The 19,427-nt window shown below is 44.7% G+C and overlaps 1 protein-coding gene and 1 non-coding gene across 5 annotated transcripts in view; both read right to left on the minus strand.

The window, feature by feature from the left end:
* Positions 1 to 19,427, minus strand: part of LOC126267149 (insulin-like growth factor-binding protein complex acid labile subunit) — a 71,372-nt gene that overhangs the window by 31,634 nt on the left and 20,311 nt on the right. For 2 of the 4 annotated variants that reach the window (XM_049972083.1, XM_049972084.1), the window contains 2 exons: positions 16,453 to 16,599; positions 2,824 to 3,196 (listed from right to left, as the gene is read on the minus strand). In XM_049972083.1, coding sequence (XP_049828040.1) covers positions 2,824 to 3,147 — 324 coding nt within the window. In that variant the 5' untranslated portion in view covers positions 3,148 to 3,196; positions 16,453 to 16,599. The remainder of the gene's footprint in view (positions 1 to 2,823; positions 3,197 to 16,452; positions 16,600 to 19,427) is intronic. The other 2 variants (XM_049972082.1, XM_049972081.1) reach the window with 1 other exon arrangement.
* Trnas-cga (transfer RNA serine (anticodon CGA)) lies at positions 6,765 to 6,839 on the minus strand. Its single transcript has one exon. It is a non-coding gene; the product is annotated as a tRNA-Ser (tRNA).

Here is a 19,427-nt window from a genome sequence, read left to right on the forward strand (position 1 = left end):
CCAGTCGTCTCGGAATGGATAAATACAGGTTCTACATGGTTTTCATGGGGAATATTATACCACTCTTCCTGGTCATTGGAGACGGCTTCAGGTGACGATGGTGAAGGTGGATAGCAATCACGTACCCTTCTCGGCAAAGTACGTCACAAAGTCTCAATTATATTTGGATCTGGAGGCTGTGGTGTGCAGGAGAGATGGCAGAACGTATCCTCGTGCCCACAAAACCAGTGCTGGGCGATGTGACCTTTGTCAACAGCGTCTCTGTCTTCTTGGGATACAGCATCACCGCTGGGGATAAACATTTTACCACAGATGAACATAATCAGACAAAACCGTTACATATACCTTAGCAATAACGCGACGTTGCAGAGTGCCCGTGGGGCACATGGAATACAACGATAAGGGTGCCCGAACCATCACGAAATCCCTTCCTGTTTCACTCTTCGGACTGGCCGGGAGTTAGAAACAGTATGCAGCAAGACTTACCCGACCAAATGACTTTCTTCCATTGTTTCATAGTCCACGTTTTGTGGCTTCGGCACCACGTTTTCCTGTTACGGTCACTTGCGCCACAGATGTGTCGTTTCCGAATTCCAACCTGCCGCGCAGTGCGCAGCTTGTGGCATAGGGGATGGTGTTTTTACCCTTAACCTGTATGCGGCAATAATCTTCGATATGTTGCCTCTTGAAATACAAAATACTTTGGCTACCTTTGTTAAGGAAACACCCAACATGTGAGCACCAACAATTTGCCCTCATTCAGAGTCACTGAAGCCTAGTTTACACTGTGATATTGGGTTGCACCACTCGTTGCGTGAAATGAGTTGCACGCAAATGGTTTCATAATTTACTGTAGACACGGCGAAATCAGTATACACTTCACTTTCGCCGTTCCCTGGGTTCCTGAGTCGTGTCTGAAATGAAATTTTTGGCTGCTGCAAGTCGCACGAGTTGTGATGGAGTTAAAGATTGTTGTGTGGAATCGCTGCATAAGACAAAATAGAAAAATGTTTCGATTCGTGACTGGATGAAGAACAGACGTCAGCTCGGTTGCTCAGCATCCTTGCTGAAATAATTTGTAATGGAAGACCCAAGAAGTTCTTTCATTTACCTTAGAATGTCACCAGAACTGTTCACGTTTCTTCTAAACAGAGTTAATTGTACGAGAAGGAATAAAGATACTGCAATGAACGAAGCACTGTAGCCAGAACTGAAATTAAATATCATATTGCGTTTATTACAATCGAGAACACTCGGCTCGCTATAAGATACGGTTGTAGTTGGTGATGACGCTTTTTCATTAACACCAATCATTATTAACATTAACAGTAATAATTATTAACATTAACAGCAATAATTATTCGAAGCAGGCTACTTTAAGAAGAGAATAGTTTGCGAACTACTCTCTTGAAGACAGATCTGTACAGAGGAAATATTTCGAAATTGTAACATATGTGAATGGGGATCACTGCTGCGACGTTTTAAATAGCCTTCCCTCATGTCAACAATATTCCTTAACAAAGAATCTGCCAATTCGAACGATGGGTTTTTAGTCTTGTAGACGAGAGCATTGCCACATCTAGAATTACTCGCTTGTATTTTTCTTAATTCAGTTGCTTATGTGCTCCTAACCCAATAAATTTTGCCCTGCAGCTCAGATATTGTCAACCTATCTATGTTCTGATCGCACATGACAGTCTCAGGAGCAGAAATAAGCTGCTTGTTTTTGTAATCAGCATCACCGAAATCCCACAACAGCCTATGGAAAGCATATATAGGGTGTTACAAAAAGGTACGGCCAAACTTTCAGGAAATATTAGTCATACACAAATAAAGAAAAGATGTTATGTGGACATGTGTCCGGAAACGCTTAATTTCCATGCTAGAGCTCATTTTAGTTTCGTCAGTATGTACTGTACTTCGTCGATTCACCGCCAGTTGGCCCAATTAAAGGTAGGTAATGTTGACTTCGGTGCTTGTGTTGACATGCGACTCATTGCTCTACAGTACTAGCATCAAGCACATCAGTACGTAGTGTTCTTACGCTTCTCAACAACAGATTCGGTGACCGAGGGATTGGTAGATGCGGACCACGCTCTCCTGACCTCAACCCTCTTGACTTTCATTTACGGGGGCATTTGAAAGCTCTTGTCTTCGCAACCCCGGTACCAAATGTAGAGACTCTGTCGTGCTCGTATTGTGGACGGCTGCGATACAATACGCCGTTCTTCAGGGCTACATCAGCGCATCAGGGATTCCATACGACGGAGGGTGGATGCATGTATCCTCGCTAACGGAGGACATTTTGAACATTTCCTGTATCAAAGTGTTTGAAGTCACGCTGGTACGTTCTGTTGCTGTGTGTTTCCATTCCATGATTAACGTGATTTGAAGGGAAGTAATAAAATGAGCTCTAACATGGAAAGTAAGCGTTTCCGGACACATGTCCACATAACATATTTTCTTTCTTTGTGTGTGAGGAATGTTTCCTGAACGTTTGGCCGTACCTTTTTGTAACACCCTGTATATCCAAAAAGCGACATTATTATCCGTTCCTCACGTCATATTTCAGTTTGTCTCCACTCTACGGACACACATAACCTCAAAACTCATGCAATTAGTGTAGCCAAAGTTGGAACACGCTTAAAGTGTTTAGTTAGGAACAAGGAACCGCCCCAAACAAACGTTTCCAAATTTGTCAAAGGTTCGATGGGGGGTCTAATTTTCCTCACGAACCGATCATGGCTTCTCGTCGCAAGAGTGGATAAGGCTAACTCGATGCCTCGGGACGAAGGAACGCTACAACGAAAGAAGTCGACATACTTGAAGCTTGTAGAATTCGTTGCCGACGAAGACGTCCGGCAGCACGGAGTGCACCAGCGGGTAGGCGAGGTGCAGATCGGCGACGTCGGAGGCGACGCAGCGCGGGACCCTGGAGAGGCCGCCGTGGCTGCAGAAAGCCGTCTGCGGGCTGGAGGGAGCCGGCCGGCACAGGCAGTTGACGGGGTGCACGTAGCCGGCAGCAGCGCCAGCCGGCCAAGCCGCCAGCGCCACCAGCACGGCCGTCACCAGGGGAAACATTTCCCCTCGCCGCCGCGAGAATCGCCGAAAGTCACCATCCGTTGCTAATCGGTGACTCACGTCCATCGATCACCATTATCACGAAGAGAGACTGTTGGGTTGGTGTGTGCCATGTCTGGAGAAGCAAACGTATTAAATAAGAGAGTGGGAAAGAGTTAATACTGGAATCGAGGTTCTTTTGTTTGTTTCTTATTATTTTTCTCCACTGCTGCTACTGTGGCCTTTGGCGGTGTTGCCCGTGGTCCAAGAAACGTGGAGGTGGAGCACTGTGCTCTCTTTTTCTGAGTAGTATTTTGCAGTTTTACTTACTTACTATCAAATTCTGAAGGTGGTAGCGGTAAGTTACAGGGAGCAAAAGGCTATTTGCAATTTGTAGAGAAACCTGATGGCAGTTACAAGAGTCGAGGGGCATGAAAGGGAAGCAGTGGTTGGGAAGGGAGTGAGACAGGATTGTAGCCTCTCCCAGGTGTTATTCAATCTGTATATTGAGCAAGCAGTGAAGGAAACAAAAGAAAAGTTCGGAGTAGGTATTAAAATCCATGGAGAAGAAATAAACACTTTGAGGTTCATTGATGACATTGTAATTCTGTCAGAGACAGCAAAGGACTTGGAAGAGCAGTTGAACGCAATGGATAGTGTCTTGAAAGGACGATACAAGATGAACACCAACAAAAGCAAAACGAGGATAATGGAATGTAGTCGAATTAAGTCGGGTGATGCTGAAGAAATTAGGTTAGGAAATGAGTCGCTTAAAGTAGTAAAGGAGTTTCGCTATTTGGGGGTGAAAATAACTGATGATGGTAGAAGTAGAGAGGATATAAAATCTAGACTGGCAATGGTAAGGAAAGCGTTTCTGAAGAAGAGAAATTTGTTAATATCGAGAATAGATTTAAGTGTCAGGAAGTCGTTTCTGAAAGTATTTGTATACAGTGTAACCATGTACGGAAGTGAAACATAGATGATAAATAGTTTGGACAATAAGAGAATAGAAGCTTTCGAAATGTGGTGCTACAGAAGAATACTGAAGATTAGATGAGTAGATCACATAACTAATAAGGACATGTTGAATAGAATTGGAGAGAACAGAAATTTGTGACACAAAGGGATAGGTTGATAGGGCATATTCTGAGACATTAAGGGTCATCAATGTAGTATTGGAGGGCAGCGTGGAGGATAAAAATCGTAGAGGGAGACCAAGAGCTGAATGAACTAAGCAGATTCAGAAGGAACTAGGTTGCAGTAGGTACTGGAAGATGAACAAGCTTGCACAGGATAGAGCAGCATGGAGAGCTGCATCAAACCAGTCTCAGGACTGAAAACCACAACAACAACTTACTTATTTACAAATAAATACACGCAGATATAAGATACAAATTATAATTTAAATTTCATACGGTTAAAGAAATTATTAATAAAATTAAACTGAAAACAATTGGTGTTCTTACGTTAAGCATGCTTATGTTAAATGATATACACTAAAGCGAGAACTAACTGGTATGTGCATGGGTATTCAAATACAGAGATGTGTAAACAGTCAGAATACGGCGCTTCCGTCGGCAACGCCTATATTGGGGAACAAGTGTTATGGGACCATTGCTTTTCACAATATATATAAATGACTTAGTAGTGACGGAAGTGCCATGCGGCCCTTCGCGGATGATGCTGTAGTATACAGGGAAGTTGCAGCAGTAGAAAATTGCAGCAAAATGCAGGAAGATCTGCAGCGGAAAATCACTTGGTGCAGGGAGCTGAAACTGGCCCGTAACACAGACAAACGTAATGTGTTGCGAATACATAGAAAGAAGGCTGCTTTATTGTATGATTATATGATAACGGAACAAACATTGGTAGCAGTTACTTCTGTATAATATCTGGGAGTATGCATGCGGAACGATTTGAAGTCAAATGATCATTTAAAATTAATTGTTGGTAAGGCGGGTGCCAGGTTGAGATTCATTGGGAGGGTCCTTAGAAAATGTAATCCATCAACAAAGGAGGTGGCTTACAAGACACTCGTTCGACCTATACTTGACTATTGCTCATCAGTGTGGGATCCGTACCCGGTTGAGTTGACAGAGGAGATAGAGAAGATTCAAAGAAGAGCGGCGCGTTTCGTCACAGGGTTATTTGGTAACCGTGATAGCGTTACGGAGATGTTTAACAAACTCAAGTGGCAAACTCTGCAAGAGAGGCGCTCTGCATCGCGGTGTAGCTTGCTCGCCAGGTTTCGAGAGGGTGCGTTTCTGCATGAGGTATCGAATATATTGCTTCCCGCTACTTATACCTCCCGAGGAGATCACGAAGGTAAATTTAGAGAGATTTGACCTCGCACGTAGGTTCTCCGGCAGTCGTTCTCCCCGCGTACCAAACGCGACTGGAACAGGAAAGGGAGGTAATGACAGTGGCAAGTAAAGTGCCCTCCGCCACACACTGTTGGCTGGCTTGCTGAGTATAAATGTAGATGTAGATGTAGATGTGTGTGGCACAGTTGTTAGAACGGTTACTGCTACTACAATGGCGGGTTATCAAGATTTAAGCCAGTTTGTACGTGTTGTTATAGTCGGTGCACTAGCGATGGGCACAGCATGTACGAAGTAGCGATGATAGGTGGTTTTTCGGTACGACCATTTCACGAGTGTACCGTGAATATCATAAATCAAGTAAAACATCAAATCTCTGACATCGCTTCATCTAGAAAAAGAATCTGCATGAACGGCACCAATGACAACTGAAGAGAATCGTTCAACGTGACAGAATTGCAACCCTTCCGCAAATTACTACAGAGATCAATGCTGGACCATCAACAAGTGTCAGTGTCCGAGCCATTGAACGAAACATCATCGTTATGGGTTTCGAGAGCCGAAGGCCCACCCAAGTACACTTGATGACTGCACGACACAAAGCCTTAAGCCTCACCTTGTCCCGTCAACACCGACATTGCACTGTTGATGAGTGGAAACATGTTGTCTGATCGGACGAGTCTCGTTTCAAATTGTATTGAGCGGATGGACGTGTACGGGTGCGGTGACACCCTCATGAATCCATGGACGCTACATGTAAGCAGGGGACTGTTCAAAGTGGTGGAGGCTCTGTAATGGTGTGGGGCGTGTGCAGTTGGAGTGATATGGGAACCCCGATACGTCTAGATAAGACTAAGAAAGGTGACACGTACGAAAGCATCCTGTCTGATCACCTGCATCCATTCATGTCTATTGTGTACTGCGACTCACCACACCCCTAGGATTGCTGCAATGTGGCTCCAGAAACATTTTCGCTTGCCGCCACACTTCAGAGAGTTGAACATTATTGAGTATCGAGAATGAGATTTTCACTCTGCAGCGGAGTGTGCGCTGATATGAAACTTCCTGACAGATTAAAACTGTGTGCCCGACCGAGACTCAAACTCGGGACCTTTGCCTTTCGCGGGCAAGTGCTCTACCAACTGAGCTACCGAAGCACGGCTCACGCCCGGTACTCACAGCTTTACTTCTGCCAGTATCCGTCTCCTACCTTCCAAACTTTACAGAAGCTCTTCTGCGAAACATGCAGAACTAGCACTCCTGAAAGAAAGGATACTGTGGAGACATGGCTTAGCCACAGCCTGTGGGATGTTTCCAGAAAGAGATTTTCACTCTGCAGCGGAGTGTGCGCTGATATGAAACTTCCTGGCAGATTAAAACTGTGTGCCCGACCGAGACTCGAACTCGGGACCTTTGCCTTTCGCGGGCAAGTGCTCTACCAACTGAGCTACCGAAGCACGGTTCACGCCCGGTACTCACAGCTTTACTTCTGCCAGTATCCGTAGTATCTGAAGTAAAGCTGTGAGTAGCGGGCGTGAGCCGTGCTTCGGTAGCTCAGTTGGTAGAGCACTTGCCCGCGAAAGGCACAGGTCCCGAGTTCGAGTCGCGGTTGGGCACACAGTTTTAATTTTCCAGGAAGTTTCATATCAGCGCACACTCCGCTGCAGAGTGAAAATCTCATTCTGGAAACATCCCCCAGGCTGTGGCTAAGCCATGTCTCCACAGTATCCTTTCTTTCAGGAGTGCTAGTTCTGCATGTTCCGCAGAAGAGCTTCTGTAAAGTTTGGAAGGTAGGAGACGGATACTGGCAGAAGTAAAGCTGTGAGTACCGGGCGTGAGCCATGCTTCGGTAGCTCATATTCTCGCTTCGCGCGTCGGACGACTAGGTCGTGCTCTTAGTTCCGCCTCTACCGTAGCGCAGCGTGTTTTCCTCCTGTCAGTTTAGTGCCGTGTTGGTCTCCGTGCGCGTCGCATCGCTGGTTGTCGGCTGGTGTTTGGTGTTCGTGCGGCCCTTCCTGTCGCGGCGTCGTCTCTCGCCGTGATGTCCACCATGGTTCCCACGAAAGTTCCGCGTACAGGTACAGTCAGTTTTACCTTTGACAAATCCACGCGTCACGTCCAGCCCGGTTCTTTGGAGATACATGACTGGTTAGTCGATACAGTTAAGGTCACTACTGATCAGGTGCATACCGCATATTTCGACAGCGAATTATATGTGTTTTTTGTTAAGTTTCTTGACCCGCTCCAGGTTGACAGGCTACTTTCTCGTCATGGTTCTCAGGTACCCTTTACGCACCGTGATGGTTCCACTAGTATGGTTCTCTTGGCAAATGCAGAAGTGATATATACGAATGTTCGGGTATTTAACCTTCCGCCCGAGGTTGACGACTCTTTTCTGAAGTCCGTTTTGCTTCCTTATGGGGACGTACGCCATATTCGAAAGGAACGCTGGTCTGCTCAGCACCGCTTACAGGTATATAGTGGTATTCGGTCGGTGGAAATGGTGGTCAAAAAACCTATTCCTTCTCACCTACAGGTATGTGGTTATAGGGTCCATATCACGTACAGTGGCCAGGAAGGAACATGTTATTATTGTAATGAAACTGGTCATTTCCGTACTAATTGTCCGCGGCGTGTGGTGGTATTAAAACCTACATACGAACAGCGTAAAAAATTGACTTTAGCTGATCTTCTCCCGCAAGGATCTCGGACTGAATCGCTCACTGTTACTGAGGGACGCAGTGATCCGTTGCCCGACAACGGCCGTGATTTTCCCCCGTTGTCCTTGAGTAGGGATGTTGCTGCCCTTAATTCCGATGTTCCCGCGCTGATTTCTCACAACAAGCGTCGGCGAACACAGGATGATGCGGCTGATGAATCTTCCTTATTGGCTCGCCCTTCCGATGGGCCTCCGGTAAAGGACTCTCTTTCTCAGTCGGAAATCGTGGATGAGGAAGCCACAGGTGCTATCACGCCTTTGCAGAAGCTCCCTGACACCTTATCTGACGTTGTTCCTGCTACCGCGGCAGCCTCTTCGGAGACGCCCGTGACGGAACCTGCTTCTGGTTGCCACGTGTCTTCTCCGGTGCTCTCTGACACTTCTCCTATTGACTCTGTTTCGCATCCCCCTTCTGGAATTTCTGTCGCCCCCTCTGGGTCACAGCCTCCTCCCATCCAACAACTGATTGATTCTCCAGAGCCAGTGGATCCCGTTGTTATTCACCAACTGTCCCACCGTGAACCCATGTCTGCGGACGAGTGGGATGTAGAGGCCTCTCTCTCGCAATCTGACACGGAATGTCTACATGATGCTCCTACGCAGCCGAACGCTGCAGCGTCGGCACCGCGGAGCCGCAGTCGAATCCGTAAACAGCCACGGAGAGCCGCGTCACGGCCGAAGAAAAAGCAGTGGGAAGATGAGGGTTCTGTTTCGTAGTTTTTCTCTCTGTGGTTCAGCGCTTGTTTCTGGTATGATTACTTGTATGCTGCTCCGTCAGCTGACGGCTCTCTACCGATCTTTGTTTTTCTTTCTAGGTTGAAGTTCCATGCAAGCATATACATTTCTTACTCTGAATATTAACAGAATATGTTCTGAGCTTCGGCTCGCCGCTTTGCGACAGTTTATCTATCAGTCTGGGGCAGATGTTGTTTTTTTACAGGAAGTCCTATTCGACCAGTTTTCCATTCCTGGGTTCTCGACGTTTTTTAATGTCGCTTCCGAACTTTCTACGGGCACTGCCTTGTTTTATAGAGAAGGCATTCCGTTGATGAATTTCGAAGTACTCGACAGTGGAAGGGGGATCGGGTGCACGTTTTATGATCTCAGTTTACTCCTTCTTTATGCCCCTTCTGGTTCGGGTTGTACTACCGCACGCTCGAGTTTCTATAAAGAAGAAGTCATTTACCTGCTTCGTAAATCCCCGACAAAGATAATTTTAGGTGGGGACTTCAATTGTGTTCTACGGCCGGTAGATCAGTCTCCTAATTTTAATTTCAGTAAAGAACTCGACGACCTTGTGCGCTCCTTGCACCTGCGTGACGTGTGGGTTTCTCGCTATCCTACACTTGTGCGACATACCTACTTTACTCCCACGTCTAGCAGTCGCCTCGATCGCTTTTACCTTTCCGATTCCTTGTGTGGGCAACTTCTGGCTGTTGATGTGATACCAGCCTGTTTTACTGATCATTGCGCTGTAGCCGTTACGTTTAATTACGAGCGACAACCGGTAAAATTGTTTCGTCCTCCTTGGATGCTCAATATCGCGTATTTGCAAGATACCTCCCTTGGTATCGTCCTGGAGGACATTTGGACTCGTTGTTCTCGTACTATGGACCGGTACCCGTCTATCGTGGCATGGTGGACACTGTATGCAAAACCACACATCCGTAGGGCTCTCATGCGTTTTGGGGCTGCGAAGGTGGCAGAAGATCGACGAACGCAAGAATTTTACTATTCTGTCTTACGTCAACTGTACGATAGTGCTACGCATGCTCCCCTCCGGGTTACTGATATACAGCGCATCAAAGCCAAATTGCTGCAGCTCAAACGCATTCAAATGGAGGGCCTGCGGACGAGGTCTCAACCACGTTCCCTTCTACAAGGGGAACTGACGTCACTCTACCATCTAGTCCGTTTACGGTCGCGCCGGAAACGTGGGTGCCTTGCCTCCCTCACAACCGCTGACGGCCGCGTGTTCACCTCTCACCGTGACATTTCTGACTTCGTTTACACCTATTTTACTGATCTGTACGATACTCATGTCCCGGCGGAAACCTCTCTTGACGACTTTACCTCCTTGCTGCCTCGCGTCGTCACTCCTCAATTAAACGACGCCTTTCTGCGTCCCTTTCAGAAGGATGACATATATGATGTTGTTGCAGGATCGCAGTCCCGCAAGTCGCCTGGATTAGATGGTATTCCTAAGGAGTTCTATGTTCAATTTTGGCCGCTCATTGGTGACACCTTAACGTCAATGGTAAATGAAGTGATGCGGGGAGTCTCACTTCCTGCTCCTTTTCAGGAAGGCAGAATGGTCCTCCTCCCGAAATCCACAGGTCGACCTGCAATTGATTCCCTCCGTCCTATTACTCTCCTTAACTTTGATTATAAACTTGTCGCTCGAGCAATTAATATCCGTCTCTCTAAGCTGCTCGATACCATTATTGCCGCCCACCAAAGCTGTGTGCCTGGACGAACGATACTGACTTCCGTTCTCGAATGTCGCGATGTAATCTCGGTGGCGGCTGCCGCTAATATCCCAGGGGCTTTGCTTTTTCTTGATTTCCAAAAAGCGTTCGATCGCGTCAGCCATGATTTTTTATCGAGAGTGCTCACCGCTGTCGGCTTTAATAATGATGCTCGACAAGTCTTAACTAATCTTTTTACCGGTATCAGTGTCTCGGCGATTGTGAACGGTCACCCTACCCCCCGGATATCGATCAGACGGGGGTTACCCCAGGGAAGCCCCTTATCCATGTCACTTTTTGTTCTATCCTTAGAGCCCTTACTTCGCCATCTCACCATGCACTTACGTGGCTGGAATATATTGGGGGAAATTTTTGCAGTCCGTGCATACGCCGATGACGTCATGGTTTTAGTACGACATGCCGAGGATATACCGCGGCTTAAGGATACCTTGGATTCATTTTGTGGTCTTGCTGGTGCTCGCATTAATGATCGCAAATGCACGTTCCTGCCGTTGAGAGGCTTTGATCATGTCGTCATTCCTTGGGCGACGGTTGTCGATCGCCATAAGACCTTGGGGATCATAGTGGATCGTAATCCGATCAAAATGGCGGCACTAAATTGGCGTGAGGTTACGAGTCGTGTTCACGGGGCGATCCTTGAACATGACCGCCGTTCCCTTAGCCTCCTTCACAAGGCACGGGTTTTAGAGACCTATGTCTTCAGTAAAATATACTACGTTGCGCAGGTCTTCCCGCTTCCCGCGATGATGGCCCGCAGGCTGAAACAGCTGTCTAGTCGATTTCTGTGGCGCCGCCATGTCTTCCGTGTCCGGTATGAAGTTGTGGCCAGGCCTCGGAAGCTTGGAGGATTGGGTCTTTCAGATATCAAAGTGAAGACGTCCATCTTATTTGCCCGCCGCAATGTTTTAACCTGTACGCGGGCTCCGCATTCAGTCACCTCTCGTTTACTTTCCCGCCTCCGGCCGGCCAGTCTGACCCCTCCTGTTGATGTTGGACGGATTAATCCTAAATTGCGGCACATTCGTGAATACTTTGTACTTGTCGGTATTCTGGGTGCTGATATACTTTCTATGACGCATATTACTACCAACATGCTACAAATCCGTTGGGGTACAGCATGTTTCCCTTCTTCTGTTGAACTTGCTTCCCCGTCAACGTCATGGAAAACGGTCTGGTCTCATCTTAGTCTTCCCATTTTGCCGATGGAGATTGTTTCAACGTGGTATAAGGTCATTTACCGTCTGATACCTACTGGTGATCGTCTTTTTCGTATTGGCCTTCGTCCGACTGATCAGTGTGAGGAATTTCATCAAACTGACACCTTACTTCACAGGCTAGTTGCTTGCGGACGGGATCATTGGCTCTGGGTCCGCCGTCAATTAGCTTTTCTTACTACAGGGCCTGAAACCGCATTCCCAGACGACATCTTCTTACATCCGGACATCTCTTATTTTCCTCAGACGAAAACGAACACGATTGTCTGGCTCTTGGGTTACTATGTCCATTACGTCATTGAAGGCGGTAATGACCCAGATCCCCGCGTTTTTCACCATTATTTGTCAACTGCGCATTGGAAATGGCAGCGGTTACCACAATACCGAACGCTTTTTGCGAATATGCTTTTTCTTGTGTTTAACCGTCAAGGGGTTGGTTAAGTTCCCCTGTGATTCCTGTTTCTTCCCTGAGCTCGAGTCCCCTCCCTTGTTGTATTTTTTCGTAATTTTTTTTTCTCTCTCTCTTTTGCATGTATATATATACACCCAAAATTCATACGGGTAGGGTAACGGGTTGGTCTTCCCCTTCAGAAGAAATGTTTTATTTGTGTTTCACCTAATTTGTTGATTTTCTTTTTGCAGCTAATATTAAATGATGATTTGACTATGGTTGTCTGAATTCTCGTGAAATATACCAAGTCAATCTGATAATAAAAAAAAAAAAAAGTTGGTAGAGCACTTGCCTGCCAAAGGCAAAGGTCCCGAGTTCGAGTCTCGGTCGGGCACACAGTTTTAATCTGCCAGGAAGTTTCATTATTGAGTATATCTGTGATGCCTTGCAACTTTCTTTTCAGATGAGATCTCCAACCCCTCTTATTCTTACGGATTTATGGAGTCCTGCAGGATTTATTGTGTCAATTCTCTCACCACTGCTTCAGAAATTAGTCGAGTCCATGCCACGTCGAGTTGCGACACTTCTGCATGGTCGCGTGGCCCCTACACGATATTAGGCAGGTGTACCAGCTTCGTTTGCTCTTCAGTGTGTTAATGTATTGTATTACTGTAATTAGTAATCTTAAAATTTTCTATGTTTATATGGCTGGAATTTAGACCTTAATTTGAAGTAGTGTCATTTACTGTTAAAGCTCACAATTTCTGTTCTAATTACAATTCTTATTTTTAGTGAGAACTTACAGTTCTTGTATATGCAGCTGTTCTTACTGCCTTCTTGCTATACATTAGTCCTTAAAGCCTGAATGCTCCCATTTACAGTTTTAATTGCCTCGTAAGTACTAAGTGATACAATCTCACTTGACGCCCAAAAAGCCAATTTTAAAATAATTCTTGTGGAAGTCTCCCTCAGATAAACTGAACTTGAAAGATAAACCTAATACAACATTAATTTGGCAAGTACTGCTGTTATGGAAACATTACGAAACCTAACTTTTTAAAACTTAGCTTTAATGTATCTTATCTTATTGAAAACGGTAAATTTCACTTCCTGTCTGTATATGACATTGTTAAGTCCTGCGTTTTCACAAAATGTCGTTAGTTATAGTTAGGACGTCAGAGCAATAAAACTTTCGCTAATACTTTTACTGTAATTGTTATAACGTCAGAGCAGTAAAACGTTTGCTAAGATAAGGTCTAGAACGTTCTAAGTAACACATTTCAAAACTAATTTTTATAACACAGGCTATCACAGTGATCCTGGAAACTTCTTAAACCGTATTCTTCAGTGCAGTGGTGTGTTTAAGACATTCCATTATAACATCTACTTATTAGTACAAATATATGTAAAAGAGAAACCGAGATGTTTGCCACATTTACAAACTGGTATTATATGGCAAATTTGGCTGCCACTTTTTCGAGTCTATTTACAGTTTTTCTGCTGTTAGACTTTCAAGATTGTTTACGTTTTCACTATGTATCGTCTTGGTAGCCTCTATCAGTGCCATCTCCTTGGGCGAGTTGTTTAACTCAGGACGGGTTGTTCAGAGGTGGGATTTAGCTGGAAGGAAAGGAATACTGGAAAAGCAGGTACTCAATACAGCACAACTATGGAGAGCCGAAAGTGGAGCAGAGAGGAGAAAAGCGTTTGAAAGAGCTCAGAAGAAGTGTGGAAGGGGAAAAGGGAAAGCTCGAAGATGTTGGGGGTCGAGAAGAGGATAACGTGAAGGAGATACCAGTATTCCTACAAAGGCTATAACAAAAGAAGAGAAGAGAACGGAACCTAGAAATATGAACAAATACACACACACACACACACAAACGTACACAAGCACACAAGCGCGCACGACTGATTTCACCTGATCACGGGTGTGTGGTGGCGGACGCCCAAATAATACTGAGTAGTGTTTACTATCCGCCCAATTTAGGAGCGGGGTTGAGTTGTTATGGTTTAATCGTGCCCTTCTAACAACTTACGGAGACAGTTATCATCAAGAGCTCACCCAATTTAGGATTGGCCCCGATATGATATCAGAGGAAGCATTAAAAAATTGACCAAGAGGGTAAATTTAAGAATCCGTTATTGTTTGATTACATAGCTGTCGAACAATAACTGAAATACACACTCTCATTAAACATCTTGGAAACGCGTACGGAGTAGTGTCACGTGGGTTGACCACATGAAAATAATAGTAGGACAGGTAGTGCCAGACCGAGACACACGGAAAGAATACTCCTGCGGTGTAGATCTCTCCCGCAGGAGGCGTCTAACGAAACCCTCTGTCGACCGACACTTGGAAAATTAGCTACTCTTCACGCTTGTATGTTTTGCCAGATAGGGAGACATAGGAATAGGAAATCAATATGTAACGGCAGCTGGTTTCATCACAAGATCATTTAGTTAGCGCGAAAGCTTTACGAAGATGCTCATCAACTCCAGTGGCGAAAGCTGCAAGAGAGATGTTGCGAATCACCGTGGGGCTTACTGCTAACATTCGAACAGCGTACATTCCTAGAACAGTGAACCAAAATTTGGCTTGCTCCAACATATATCACGCGAAAAGACCATGAAGATAACGTTAAGAGGGATACCTACTGATAGGGGAAGATTACTGATACCGTTTTTCCCGCAACTCTTTCCCGACTGTAATAAGAAGTGGAGGAAGTGTTGCATTGCGCAAAGTAACCAGATGCCACATACCTATCGAAGGTGGCTTGCGAGGTGTAGATGTAGCTGTTAAGGACACATCGCAAGTTCGGTTAAGAGCTGTCTGTATGATTTACCAAATGCATTGCAGGCTGTTTTCTACTCTTTTTTTATTGGGTTGGGTTGGTTTTGGGGAAGGAGACCAGACAGCGAGGTCATCGGTGTCATCGGATTAGGGAAGGACGGGGAAGGAAATCGGCCGTGCCCTTTCAAAGGAACCACCCGGGCATTTGCCTGGAGCGATTTAGGGAAATCACGGAAAACCTAAATCAGGATGGCCGGACGCGGGATTGAACCGTCGTCCTCCCGAATGCGTGTCCAGTGCGCAACCTCGCTCGATTTTTGTTTATTACTTTTACTTATCATACGGTGGTTGTCTTCAGCTGCTCTAAATACAAAAGTCCATCAACTTGTACTGTAACTTCATTATTCATTCTTAAGGAATGTGCAACTAAGAGAAAAGAATTTTTTTTGTTCGATTATCGTACATTAAAAAAAAATGGCTCTGAGCACTATGGGACTCAACATATTAGGTCATAAGTCCCCTAGAACTTAGAACTACTCAAACCTAACTAACCTAAGGACATCACACACACCCATGCCCGAGGCAGGATTCGAACCGGCAACCGTAGCAGCCCCGCGGCTCTGGACGGCAGCGCCAGAACCGCACGGCCACCGCGGCCGGCGTACATTTTTCAGCACCTACGGAGAACTCAGTTGCTGTTATCACTATAAATTTGTGCAATTGTTTTCGAAGTGTTCATTACACCTTGTTTCAGTGTTGTAACTGATTTTCAGGCATAATTCCAAAATTTCTCTATTACTTTCGTCTAGTTATTGTTACACTAAGGGCAAACAACACAGAACCATTGGCGTAACGAAGGTGTTACAGGGAGGTTTCATTGGCCCCTTGTCTTTCTTCCTTTCCCTTTCAGAGATTTCAGGACATCCTCTACCTTTTTGATGAGGATTTTACGTGTCTCATTTCTCTTTGAGTTGTGGACAGCCCTTTATCGTTTCGAAGATATTGATATACATTTCTAAAATTCGCTGCCGAAACGACATAGAGCAAGCTGGCTGAAATGGTAGAGGTGTAATAACATGCAGTTCCTATCATTTGACTGTGAAGGAAGGGAGAGAATGAACCCCTACTGACGAAACTGTGTGTGGCAGGATGTGGCCTCCTTTCGCTTAAAGTATCACTGAGGGTATAAAGATTATCAAGAATTAGTGCTATTCAAGTGAAAAAGTCTCTCTTAACACCATATCTTGCCCCCTAGCTGCCTTTAATTATTCACAGTGTAGTGTTCATATACTGACGTACCATTCACAGAAGTCCCAGGAAAACACTGAAACCCACAACAATTTCTTTACCTAAATCGCTTTTTTGGCGTCAAACATCGTTACTTTGGTGATGTATTAGGTATAGAGACTCATGCCATTAGGTTAATTTAGAAAGAAAAGCATTTTACCAACAGTCAGTAAATCATACCTTTCGAGTTACTTTTTCGGCAGTTGAGTAATGTGACAGCCAGTTTCCAAATTCCTTAACAAGGCAGAAAACTCAATCAATCTTCCTGACAGTGTTGCTCCACCTGAAACTCGTCACCGATAGGACGTCAGCCCTTAATCTTCTTTCCTGAGGAATACATTTCAGAATGGTAACTCAGACCTCCGTCCTAGTAGCCCATGTTGTGGAGCTGAGACTTCCTAGCTCACTGGAAAACTCAGCCTAAACTCTCAGTTTACCCATACCTTTCTCCATTAACTTGTTTTCAGAACTTACTGTCTTCACCAACAAAAGCCCCAGACATTACCACTGACCAAAATAAGCATATTTAATTTGAAAATTAGTCGTTTTAATGTTATGTAACGGCGATATGACACTCCATAATGTTGTTGTAGTTTTATATTTTATTATGAAGAATGGAATCCATGGATAGAAGACGACATTCTTTTCGCGAAACGCTAGTGAGAAAATTTGTAGAACCACCATTAGCTGGTGAGTGAAGAAAGATTCACCTGCTGGCAACGTAAGTAAGCATCACGAAGAAATTAGGGCGCGTACGGAGACGTATGGGCAGTCGTTTTCCCTCGTTACATTTGCGAGTGGAACAGGGAAGGGAAGTACTAGTGGTGGAAGACGGTGCATTCCACCATACAACTTATGGTGGCTTGCGGAGTATCTATATAGGTGTAGGCGCTAATAGCCTTTCAAATACAAGAACTTGTTTCTCACAAGCTGCATCAGAGGTCTATTATTATTATTCATACATACGAAAAATGTGAGTACAATTGTGGTCTACAAATTACAAAGCAGGTATTCTTGCTGACGGTGAGAGTAGATAATGCTTGTAGATATCGGATTCTTTAGGTTCGTAAGATAAGACTTAACATATATTGCTATCTCACAGGTGTCAATGACAAGCAAGTTTCATACTCACGTTATTGTTAAATGTGCCTGCAATATAATGTGTAACCATTGCATATGTTTCCAGATACAGGGTGACAATTATGGAATTATATAAAACAAAGTCATCATAGCTCCTAAAAGGTTGCCTTAGGACGTTCAAACGGCACGGTTGGCCGCAGGCCATGACGGGAATTGGTATGCGCAAGTGCCTTGCTCTTGTCGGCCATTTGTACGTGAAAATGTCACGTTACAGCGTGCCTGAGAGTATAGCGCTACTGAAGGCCTATTTTGCGAGCAATAACAGCCCAAATGCGCTTCAAAGGAAGTTTCTGACCGAGTTCAAACCTAAGACAACCAGTCCAAATGTGGTAACATTCAAGAATTTGATTCGCAAATTTGAGAGAACGGGTAGTGTTCGTGATGACGGCAATTTCGGCGGTCAAGAAAGTGTGAAAATGCCCAAAAACATCGAGAAGACACGCACTGTGTTTCAAAACAACCGCAGGAAACTGTTCAGACGAGCTTCACAACAGGTGGAAATCAACTGGGAGACTTCCTCCTCTTCTCATACAAAATTCAGACCCATCAGCCAATAAGGCCCAGGACGCTGGAACAGCGGCTGTGTTTCGCCAACACTATTTTCCACAGAAATGACGAGCAGGACTTTGATAGAAATATGGTTTCGTTTAGCGACGAAGCCCACTTTCATTTTGGTGGTTTCATCAATAAGCAAAATGGTCGCATTTAGGGGACTGAGAATCCGCATTCATCCAAGACGGAGCTAGACCCCATCGAATCAGAAGAGTTGTTGGCGCCCTGGAGAAGCAGCTTGGGGAACGCATTCTTTCTCTGGGGAACCCAGAGGCCAATGGCGTGGACCTCGATGGGCAACTATATTCTCCGGATCTGAACACATGCGACTTCTTTTCGTGGGGCTGTATTAAAAACAAGGTGCACAGCAATAGCCCTAAATAACTGAAACACACTTGAGCGGGTCATACAGAATTTCGCTATTCGTCTCCGCCATTTCATAGTCATTGATGGCAGTCATATAGAACATGTCACAATCTAAATCCAAACATCTGTAGTGACGTTTACAGCTTGAATTAAGTGAGTGCAAGCTGTAGTTTGTAACTAAGTTATTTATTTCGTATAGTTCAATAGCTGTCATCCTGTATGTATCAACTGAAAAGAAAAGCTTTCAGTTTCGGTATTTCTTTATCGCTACACAATGACAAAAATAGAACTCTTGAGGCAATCGTAATTAACTGCAATTTGAAAAAGTGCCCAGACATAACAAAACGTTCAGGGGGTTCTTCCATAAGTTCAGGAAAGCAATGATAAAAATTTTGAGTTATACATAATTGTTGATGCAGTTAAGTGTCGACGATATCTCTGAGTTGAAATGTATTATCAGCAACATTGGTGGAGGAATACGTTCCACTAACATCTAAGTTAGTCTGCCTCTGTATACAAAACAGTTGTTACTTGGAGAAAGGAATAAGGATCCGTTTTTTGTATCTCAATATGTTCCAAGAACATCGATAAAATTGGTCACAGCATTACGATTTGGGAAAGTGCCCATTACAGATCATAAAATCTAATTACCGTTGGATACTTCATTGAATTTAAGTAAATAATGATTAGCTTTTATAGCGAATAGAAATGCCAAACAAAACATGCTTATGGCGTGTGGCAAACACGTAACAACAGGACTGCTTTACATCACGTAACCTGAATACAAATGTTTAATTGAAGTTGTAGCCTCTCAAGCTAACATACTGAGGATAGGAAAATAAAGCGGGATGGACAGTTACTTTTGCATTCAATTTCATAGTTACGAATGAATACACGGAGTTCGTAAGTTATGTGCTCCATAGTTTCACAGTATTGTGAAGTGCGGAGTCAAAAGGCATGTTGGAGACGGACTGCGTGAAGTTAATAATTAGTACGAACCTCGCTATTTCCCGTTACATTCACGAACTGCCAGAGAGAAAGCACTGTTCGAGAGCCCTAACAAGGCTTCTACTCTCTCTTATCTTTCTTATCAGCCT

The sequence above is a fragment of the Schistocerca gregaria genome, chromosome 4, assembly GCF_023897955.1.
Source record: "Schistocerca gregaria isolate iqSchGreg1 chromosome 4, iqSchGreg1.2, whole genome shotgun sequence".
Taxonomy (NCBI): domain Eukaryota; kingdom Metazoa; phylum Arthropoda; class Insecta; order Orthoptera; family Acrididae; genus Schistocerca; species Schistocerca gregaria.